We start from the raw sequence: 11,306 nt of genomic DNA, 5'->3' as shown, positions 1-11,306 counted from the left end.
CAGCACATGGTTAGCTAGCACAGTTCTGAACAGTGGTACGCGTAACTAAATGCTATGGAGTAACTCCCAAAAAGTTGTGCTTACTTGCAGAAAAATGGTAGTAGTGATGTTCCTTAAAGTTAAACAGATTTTTCTGACTTTTGAACATATTTATCTCAAAATGATGAGACCCATCAACTCACACCTTGTATCTGTGAGAGAGGGGGGCAGAAATATTTCCTGATCATAAATGTTGGGGTGTAGTTAAAGGTTGTATCAGCGATTTCTAGCCTAAAACATAAAGTGTCAATTTCAGCTGACCTTCCATCACGATCCGCTCGCTGCCTGCCCCATAAATTGTCTGTGAAAAAACCGCGTCTCTCTGGTCAGCCTAGGGTCCAAGATATGCCAAAAAAAACAATCAGCACTACCAACCTCTCCACAGATAAACAAACTGTACTGCACCAGTAGGAAAGTCCACAACGCCAAACCCCTGACGCTGATTGGTTGGAACACAGTTTGTTTATCTGTGGAAAGGTTGGTAGTGCCGATTGTTTTTTTGGCATATCTCGGACCCTAGGCTGACCAGAGAGACGCGGTTTTTTCACAGACAATTTATGGGGCAGGCAGCGAGCGGATCGTGATTAAAGGTCAGCTGAAATTTACACTTTATGTTTCAGGCTAGAAATCGCTGATACAACCTTTAAAATGAACCTGCAGCCAAAAAACTAAAACATACACTGTTTCCATAGTGACACTTTTTTTTTTTTTTTTTTTTTTACATAAAATGTCTTAATTTACAAAGAAAATATAAAATTAATGTTTTTTTTTTACTTCAAAAGAATTAAAATACTTTTAAAAACAACAATGGTAAAACATAAAAATGATTTTAATATTTTCTTAAATTGAAATTTAGGGGTTAGGGAGTAGAACAGCTACCTCCCAGTTGAAAGTCCCAATAAATGATGATTTTATATACATATACTAATATTTTAAATATTATCGTGGGTTTCAATAGATAATATAAGGTTTTTAGTAAACAAGATTTGAATACTTAAATGCTTTTTAAATGTGGTTTTTGGTTGTGGGACTGCAGTTTGCACAATTCTGTAGAATAGCCCATATATTACTGTGTTTCAGTTTGGGAAGAGGACAAATATTTCAAAACTTCCTGAAAATACAAAATGAAAATTAACTGCACAATTACTAGAAATGTGTACCTTGGATATTATAGCTTGCATACATATGAAATTTGTGTAAAAAGACATTTGAACTAATTCTGTAGAATGGTCCACATGTATGTCACATTTGCTGTAACAAAAACACACAACACAAACATACTTAAAAAGGTTTTATTGAGTTGCATGAGTGATGGCGATTGCTTAGAAAGGAGATTATGAAAACACATTTATGGCTTTTGCAGGACAGAGTGAAAACAAAAATCAGATAGCACCTTATATAAACATTTTACAGATATATTAACAACTTCATCATCATAAATTCTTTTGTAAACATACCAAACTAATATAAAATATTCCTGACAATTACAACAAAGTAAATAACAAAGGTTATAGCGGCAGGCAAATTAGGAAACTACAACAATAACACAAACTACTTATAAAAAATAAAACAAAACAAGAATCGTGTGACAAATCAAGAGTGACATGCGTATACGACTGAGGATGACTACAAAGTTATTTTATCTCTACAAAAATTGTACACAGGCCTGGAAAGACTGGATGACAAAGCATATATGCTGGGAATGTTTCTAATTAGTCTTTTGTTGTGGTCGTTATTGAGGTCAGCACAGATTACGAAGGATTTGTTTTGTACTATTAATCTACTAACATATGGCTTTTTGAGCAACCACTTGAAAATTAGAAGTTTTGTGCCTGTAATCCATTTCGCAGGATTAGCATCAACGCATGCAACACACGCAACACACCTTGACTTGGATTGCACTAAAATGCTTTAGGCTGAAGAAATGCAATGGGGTGTTTTTGGTAATACTTCCCAAAAAACCCTTTTGCTGAGTAATCGACATGAAACCTGGCCCACAAAAGGCTAATGTCTAACAGCTGTGAAAAGATGCGTAAGGCAGAGTCAGCATTATTACGTCAACATTAAGAAATCATCAGCCACTATTTGATTTTGAGCTCCCATGTCTAGTTAAGTCAGAGCCAAACTGGGCTAAAAAATCCTGGGTTTAGGTTTAAGCTTTGTTCGCTGATTGTAAGCAATGTGATCCAATAATACACAGTTCAAAATTAGGGCAGAAGCTCACAAGTCACAAATCGTTGCAAAACAAAGGTCAGATCTGGAGAACAAACTAACCTAGACACGTACACACAAAGTCAGGCACAGAACATGTTTGAACAGAACTTAAAAGGAGTAACCAATAAAAGGTGGTCTTGTCTTACCACACTATTCAAAGAAAATAAATAAATAAATGTAAATAATAATTCACCGTGGAACACTGTAGCTCTGTCTTATATGGATCAAACTGTACTGTATGTTACTGCTACAAGGTTTTTTTTTTGTTTTTTTTTTCCAAACACAATGAATTGAAAAGTCTACGGCTGATGCGGTTTTACACAGATGCATTTTTCTTTTTTTTTCTTTCATGAAATATGCATATTAAATTAATTGAAAATCACATATATTAACATTCACTTTCCAATAACTTTACACAAATGTTACCAAAGAGTGTGTGCACTGATGTTGCATGAGAACCAGAACATTCAGTGAGATTAAAAACTGGAAGACTGAGCTTGGATTCGTCCGTTTAAACGTAATTTTAAGATAATATGAGTCGAACGATACTACTTTTGCTACCACTTGAAACGGAGAGCACGAATGAGATGAGATGATAGAGTTGATATAATGGGCTAAAATGACACCACCACAAACACACTGGAAAAGTCCAACCAGTTCTTCCAACTATCAGGATACAAACGTGGGTATTTCGTGGGGGCAACGTGTGGAGTTTTTCCCGGTCAGAAAAAAAATGGGTTATCCCGTAAGTTTCCAAATATCTGAAGTGTCACGAGAATCAGGGGTTACAAAAAGGTTGTACCTGGTTATCATTCAGTTCCTTTCGAAAACACTTCAGCCTTGACTACCACACGAGGACAGGCTGTCATAGAGGGAATCGCTTAGGGACTCGGGGGTCTCGAGAACCTGGGGATGACTTGGAGACAGGCCGTCGTCGGGTCTCTCTCTCACCAATTCCAAACCGGTGTCCCTCACCATGTCTGGGTTGGCGGGAATGCGGCTTTTGCCTCTACGTGCCTGACCGGGTTGAGGAAGACTTCTTGGGTCTCCCTCACGGCTGGCTACCGATTCACTAGTCTTGTTGCGCTGCAGGTAAAACAGGCCCAGAAATGGAGAGTGAGTAACACTGAACAGTACGGGATAATGTAATACATGACAAAACATCATAATACTTTAATCACTTCATTAATCGTAATAATACTTTATTACAGTTTGTATGAGGTTAGTCTATTTAAGGCTATTAAAATTCGAACTGTTACGTAATCTGTTATGGCTGATAACCAACTTTTATTTGTATTTTCTTTAAATAAATGAACATTTTAAAGCTGAAATCAACTGTTTTCAAATGCTGCAAGTGAATTTAGGCCTAACTACTTTATAATGTCCGGTATTAAAAATGGATAATCTCAAAAAATGTTGAGATTTGCTACTGTTTTTGTTTAACTTTTAGTTAAGATTAACTTTCAGTGAGCTTTAGATGATGGCAAAGGTAATCCAAATGGAACAAAGTAAACATGCTGTAGTTTACTGTGTTTACACTAACAGAAACACACATTGTTCAAAAGTTTGGGGCCATTAAGATTTAAAAAAAATAAATGAATTTACACTATTATAAGCAGGTACCAAATTGATCTAAAGTGACAGTTAAGATATTTATAAATTAATATTTGATGAATCAAAAGAACAATAATGAAAAAATGTACTGCTGAAGATGGAAGAAAGGTTTCTTGAGCACCAAATTAGCAAATTAGAATGATTTCTGAAGGATCATGTGACACTGAAAACTGCAGTAATGATGTTGAAAATTCAGCTTTGATTACAGGAATAATTGACATTATAAAATACATGACCCCGGACCACAAAACCAGTCTTTAGTAGCATGGGTAGATTTGTAGCAATAGTTAAAAATACATTGTATTGGTCAAGATTATTGATTTTTCTCTTATGCCAAAAATCATTAGGATATTAAGTCAATGTTCCATGAAGATATTTTGTAAATTTTCTACTATAAGTATATCAAAACTTAATTTTTGATTAGTAAAATGCATTGCTAAGAACTTCATTTGGACAACTTGAAAGGCAATTTTATCAATATTTGGAATTTTTTCACACTATCAGATTTTCAAATAGTTGCATCTCAGCCAAATATTGTCCAAAACATAAAACTTATTTATTCAGCTTTTCTAAAAATGGACCCTTATGACTGGTTTTGTGGTCCAGGGTCACATATTTTCAAATAGAAAACTGCAATTGAAAAAAAAAAAAACATTACAAAAATCTTACCCTAAGCTTTTGAATAGTAGTGTATATAAATAGTTTGAATAAAATAAAGAATTGGATTGCAAAGCTGTAATTGTCTTAGGTGTCACTAGGATCTGAAGTGATGCTCACCCTCTTAAATGAAGTCTTATGACTCACTGGCTCCACTCCATCTCCAACGCCAAGATAAACCTCAGACGGCTCTGCGGATGCTTTGAGGTTTGGGAAAGTCCAGTTCTTTGTGGGGCCTAATTTCATAGGTGCTCCACAGATATCAGTGCCTAAAAGAAATAAATCAAAGTTAAGAAATACAGGGGGGAAAACCACCATCTGGGACTTCTTTCTCTTAAATAATGCGCAATCATTCTGTATTGAAAACGTACATACAGTTGAGGTCAAACGTTTATATACACCTTGCAGAATCTGCAAAATGTTAATTATTTTAACAAAATAAGAAGGATCATACAAAGTGCATGTTATTTTTTTTAGCTAGTACTGACCTGAATAAGATATTCCACATATGAATAAAATGTTTACATATAGTCCACAAGAGAAAATAATAGTTGGATTTATAAAAATGGCCCTGTTCAAAGGTTTACATATGTTTGATTTTCAATACTGTGTTGTTACCTGAATGATTTTTTTAGTGATAGTTGTTCTCAAGTCCCTTGTTTGTCCTGAACAGTTGAACTGCCATCAGAAAAATCCTTCAGGTCCCACAAATGCTTTGTTTTTGAGCATTTTTGTGTATGTGAACCCTTTCCAACAATGACTGTATGATTTTGAGATCTATGCTTTCACACTGAGGACAACTGAGGGACTCATATGCAACTATTACAGTAGATTCAAATGCTCACTGATGGTTCAGAAGGAAAAATGATTAGGAGCTAGGGGGTGAAAACTTTGAATATGAATATCGGGGTAAATGTAACTTATTTTCCTCAAAAACAATTTCTTTACGACTGAAGAAAGAAAGACAAACATCTAGGATGACATTTGGGTGAGTAAATTATTTGTACATTTTTGTTCTGGAAATGAACTTCTCCTTAAAGAGCCGGGGGTGTAAACTTTTGAACAGAATGAAGATGTGTACATTTTTCTTATTTTGCCTAAAAATCTTTTTTTTTTTTTTTATTTAGTACTGCCCTCCAGAAGCTACCTACATGTTTTCCAGAAAAAAAATTAAGTTAAATTTACCCTGATCTTTAGATTTAAAGCGTTTTCACTCCCTGTCTCTTAATGCATTATTTTTTCTTTCTGAAGCATCAGTGAGCTGTATATAGTTGCATATCAGTCTCTCAGTGTAAAAACACGGATCTCAAAATCATAGTCATTACTGAAAAAGGGTTAATAACAACAACATGTATTTTGTATGATCCCTCTTATTTTGGTAAACATGCTGATTCTGCAAGGTGTATGTCAACTTTTCACCTCAACTGTAGCTGATTAACCTTAAAGAGAACCTTAAAGAAAAATTCTGTCATTAATTACTGACCTCTTGTCGTTCTAAACCCGTAAGACCTTCGTTTATCTTCAGGAAAACAAATTAAGATATTTTTAATGAAATCTGAGAGCTTTCTGACCCTGCATAGTCATGGTACTCTCGTAAACAAATGTCAAAGACTGACACAGAAGAAAAGAAGTTGTTGAATAAAGTTATTTTTGTTTTCTTAGCACACAAAAAGTATTCTTGTAGTGTCATAAAATTACGGTTGAACCACCGATGTCACATGGATTATTTTAATGATGCCCTTACTACCTTTCTAGGCCTTGAACTTGTCAGTTGTGTTGCTTTCTATGGAGGGCCAGAAAGCTCTTGGATTTCATCAAAAATATCTAAATTTGTGTTCTGAAGATGAATGAAGGTCTTACACGTTTAGAACAACATGAAGGTCAGTAATTAATTAAGTGATGGCTAAAAAAGTATTATATACCATCATGAACGATGTTGCAATCTGGGCGGATGGAATCTTGTTTTCCAAAGTGCTGGTGTGATGGTCCATATCCTGGCCCCCCATATAATCCTCTTCTAAAGATGACAGCTCTCTCTCCAAAGTCCAGGCCTTGTGGGACATTTTCATCCCTGAGCCATATTTTCCCTGGAGATGAGAAGGGTCACTCTCCCCATGGGCCTTTCCTTTGGGAATGCTTTTGCAACTAGCATTTGCACTGTAGTCAGGAAGAGGGAAGGTGCCAATGCCACTGTCAAGGGTGTGCGTGGAGATTCCAGATCCTGAAAGAGAGGAATTTGAATAGAATATATCATTTGCATTTTATTATTAAAATACATTCTTTTTTAAATTACATCACTGCATAACACAGGGTCACACCCTAAACATCAAGATTATACTTTCCATACAGCTGTTGCTGGATGACTCACATATGGGAGCCACAGAAATTCAGACGCACCTAGATTATTCATCATCAGTGACAGGTTAAAACCCGTTTTTGTTGCTACATGCTAACCAATTGAAATTCCAGCCTCTGGAGACATTGAAAACCATGATGTCATGCATTGTGATCATGCCTTACCAGCAAAGTGTTCATGATGAATTGTCTCAGCCAGGTTCTCATCTGACGTGACATCTTTACTCAGTAATGCAGAAACCTGGGACAAAAGTTAAGGTAACGTTAAAATTGCTGTTAAGAGCTTTTAAAAGAACAATGTGCATTCAATCCATGAATTTCACTTTTTACCTTTTCCATGTCATCACTGCTTCTTGTCTGACCAGCAATCCCAGTGCTCTGGTGACTGAATACAGGTCTGGATTTACAGTCAAAGGACAGGCGTCGATGTGCCATACTGATGCCACCAGTGTCCTTCCCATCAACCCTTATGGAAGAATTAGAATAAAATTGATGCAAAAATACTATTCATTGTTTGTCCACAGTATATTTACATTTCAGCCTCTTCATTAGAGACAAAGTGTATGGCTTTAGAATACCTGAAATATACACTACCAGTCAAAAGTTTTTGAACAGTAAGATTTTTAAATGTTTTTTTTCACCAAGCCTGCAATTATTTGAACCAAAGCACAGCGAAAACAGAAAAATGTTGAAATATTTTACCATTTAAAATAACTGTTTTCTATTTAAATAAATATATATCGAAACGTGTAGGAAAGCAAAAAATAACGTCTTCAATAAAAAGTCTTCAATAAATCCTCAGGCAGAGTAACAATAGACAGGAATGGCGGGAGAAGACGTGCACACAACGAAGGAACATAGGTGTAACGCTTGTAGCCGGACAAAGAAACAAGGAAATCAAACAAACTTATAAAGGGGAGATAATTACAACAACAGGTGGAGGGGATCACACTAATGAGCAGGAAGACCAAAAAAGGGCATGGGAGAAACCAAACAGACAGTCCAATGGGGGAAACACTGGGAAAAACCAAGACAAACAGTCCAAGGGCGTGACATACACTTTGTATACATTTATCATATATTATTCATGTATTTTAAATAATCAACAAGTGCATTTTTTTTGTAATAAAAATATGTGGGAAATACATTATAAATACGCCTTGCATACATTTGTTATATATTTATGTATTTTAAATAATCAACAAGTGTATTTTTTATTGATAAAAATATCTGGGCAATACATTATAAATACGCTTTGTATACATTTGTTATATATTATTCATGTATTTTAAATAATCAGTAAGTTTATTTTTTATGTATAATTAGTATATTTAAAGGTTTATGAAATATGTTTCAATCCTATTAGAAGTGGTAACAAAATAAATTTTTTGGAAATGCTGAGATAGTATGTAAAAAGCACATTTTAGTTCATCTTCATGGTGTCTCAAAATAGCACAGTTGAGTACACTTAGATGATCTTAAGTTTATCTTAACATATACTTAAGAATAACTTTTAGTATATAGAGTACAAAATTAGTGGCCGAAAATAGAGCACTTTAAGTACATTAGGGAAGTGCACTAAGTGTACTTAAATTGAATTTTAGCACACTTTTTTCACACTTTGTATATTCTTTTAATATATTATTGCTATACTTTAAATTAGTCATAAATATATTTATAAATGTTCAAAAGTAGGGTTCAAGTGTATTTCTAGTTGTAACTAAATATATTTTTTTAAATACAGATATAGTATGTTAAAAGCACATTTTAGTTCAATTTCATGGTGTCTCAAAATAGCACAGTTGAGTACACTTAGATGGTATTAAGTTTATCTTAACATATACTTAATACTATTTTTTAGTACAATAAGTACAAAATTAGTGTGCGAAAATAGAGTACTTTTAGTACATTACTGAAAAGTGTACTAAGTATACTTAAATAAAGTGTATTTTAGTGCACTTTTTTTTAACCTGGGAGAATTACCACACTCAAAATCAGTTTAAGTGTTAGTGATAATAATGCATTCACATTAAGTGTACTTAAGTACAACTTTTGGGAAAATGTACTTCTACTACAGTACATTACTAATAGATTTTTAATAAAATCAATTTAATGTAAACTTAAAATTACCACACTCAAAATCAATTTAAGTGTTAGTGATAATAATGCATTCATATTAAGTGTACTTAAGTACAACTTTTGAGAAAATGTACTTCTACTACAATACATTACTAATAGATTTTTAATAAAATCAATTTAATGTAAACTTAAAATTACCACACTCAAAATCAATTTAAGTGTTAGTGATAATAATGCATTCACATTAAGTGTACTTAAGTACAACTTTTGGGAAAATGTACTTCTACTACAGTACATTATTAATAGATTTTTAATAAAATCAATTTAATGTAAACTTAAAATTACCACACTCAAAATCAATTTAAGTGTTAGTGATTATAATGCATTCACATTAAGTGTACTTAAGTACAACTTTTGAGAAAATGTACTTCTACTACAATACATTACTAATAGATTTTTAATAAAATCAATTTAATGTAAACTTAAAATTACCACACTCAAAATCAATTTAAGTGTTAGTGATAATAATGCATTCATATTAAGTGTACTTAAGTACAACTTTTGGGAAAATGTACTTCTACTACAATACATTACTAATAGATTTTTATATATTAACTTATTTTAAACTCAAGATTAGTATGTAAACAGTGTACTAAAAATCAACTAATGTTTAAAGCATTTAAAGCACACTTTTGAAAAACACACTAATAAAACTCTTTTGGATGTTTTTTCTGTAGTGTACTTTATTGTAGTACACTAAAAAATTATTTAAGTATTACTGGTATTTAGTATACTTTTGTCAAGTGTACTAAAGTCCTACTGAAGTATAAACATACTTTTAATTAGTAAATTTATAGTGTATAACCATCAAACTTTTATTTAACACAAAAAAAACAATGTACTAAAAATGTATTTGCGGGTATTTAAGTGTATTTTAATTGCATTTAAGTATATTTTTTTTTTCACCTGGGTTAGCCATTTTAATCCTCTTAACTATTTTTAATGTGTGTATGTCTTTAAGTGAGTCTGAGTCTGCCTGTCATGTGATCAGCTGAACAGTATAAAGGAGGCAGCATGGCAAACAACCTGGGTCACTGACCAAACACTAGAGTGTGGAGTTATTTTATGGACTTACCATTCCAGTTTCTCACCTTTTGGATTATCACTTTCATGGACTGTATATACACCGGTGGACACTTTTAACTTGGAAATGCAACCTACTAGGATTCTTAAGGACTGTTTTAGGGTATGATTTAAATGGACAATCTGCTTTTAACAGTCTAAGTTATTCTAGTTTTATTGTGTTGTTTTAGTTCCTTGTGAATATTGTAAATACACTTATTTATTCAGTCTATTTTTTGTTGTCTCATCTTTTTAAAACACTTATTTTATCTCTCACAGTATAATCTGACCCTATTTTAAATCCATGTAATTCGACCAATAGGGCCGATTGTTGCAAACTACAGTAAAAACGACCCAGGTTACATACATAACCTGGGTCGTTCCCTTCCGGGAACTCAATCTGCGTCAAGCGCTATGGGGAACTATATGCCCACGCCTCCACAATTCCAAGTCACTGTCTGGGAAAGGCCAGAACAGGGGCGAAAAAGATGAGCCTGGTGAACAAGCCAGGACAAAGGTGAAGGTCTCTGCCTGGGGAAATTGCCAGGACAAGAGCTGTAGTACACCTCTGTCTGGGGAAATTGCCAGAACAAGAGGGAAAATTTTTCTCTGTCTAAGGTTAGGATGAGAGGACAGAAGAGCCAGGGGTAGCCCTGAGGTCAAGGTCATAAAATCTGACAAAAGTGAGAGGTGTGGACCATCCCGCAGCGTTGCAGATGTCCTGAATTGGGACACCTGCCAGAAGGGCCTTTGAGGCAGCCATGCCTCAAGTTGAGTGAGCCTTAACCCCCAAGGCTGACGGGAGGCCAGAGGACTCATAGGCAGTATAAATGGCATCTACGATCCATCTACTGATAGTAGGCTTAGAAGCAGGGCACCCCCCTTGGGGGGGGGCATAACAAACAAGAAGTTGCTCCGTCTTACGCCACAGGGCAGCTCTGTGGACGTATGTGTCCAGTGCTCACACTGGACACATACAGTTATACTTCTGCTGGTCAGGCTCCAGAAATGGAGGAGGATAGAAGGCCTGGAGTACGACAGGCTGTGGTGTGGATGTAGGGACCTTGGGAACATACCCTGCACGGGGGTAAAGGAATGCTTTGGCCAGACCGGGCGCAAAGTCTAAATAAGAAGGGGCCACTGACAAGGCCTGAAGGTCACCAAATCTTTTTAACACTAGAACCGCCACGGGGTAAATTTTACCCGTAACTGTTATTCAAATGTAC

At 34.8% G+C, this 11,306-nt stretch overlaps 1 protein-coding gene across 1 annotated transcript in view; it reads right to left on the bottom strand.

Moving 5' to 3' along the window:
- Positions 1–1,317: 1,317 nt before the first annotated feature.
- Positions 1,318–11,306, bottom strand: part of nckap5l (NCK-associated protein 5-like) — a 41,162-nt gene continuing 31,173 nt past the window's right edge. The window contains 6 exon segments of the mRNA XM_073823384.1: positions 1,318–3,339; positions 4,645–4,793; positions 6,447–6,464; positions 6,467–6,745; positions 7,045–7,120; positions 7,210–7,345. Coding sequence (XP_073679485.1) covers positions 3,088–3,339; positions 4,645–4,793; positions 6,447–6,464; positions 6,467–6,745; positions 7,045–7,120; positions 7,210–7,345 — 910 coding nt within the window. The 3' untranslated portion in view covers positions 1,318–3,087.

This window comes from Garra rufa, chromosome 18, assembly GCF_049309525.1.
Source record: "Garra rufa chromosome 18, GarRuf1.0, whole genome shotgun sequence".
NCBI classification, from domain to species: Eukaryota; Metazoa; Chordata; class Actinopteri; order Cypriniformes; family Cyprinidae; genus Garra; species Garra rufa.
Note: the sequence above shows the minus strand (reverse complement) of the source record. Positions and strands in the feature narration are given on the sequence as shown.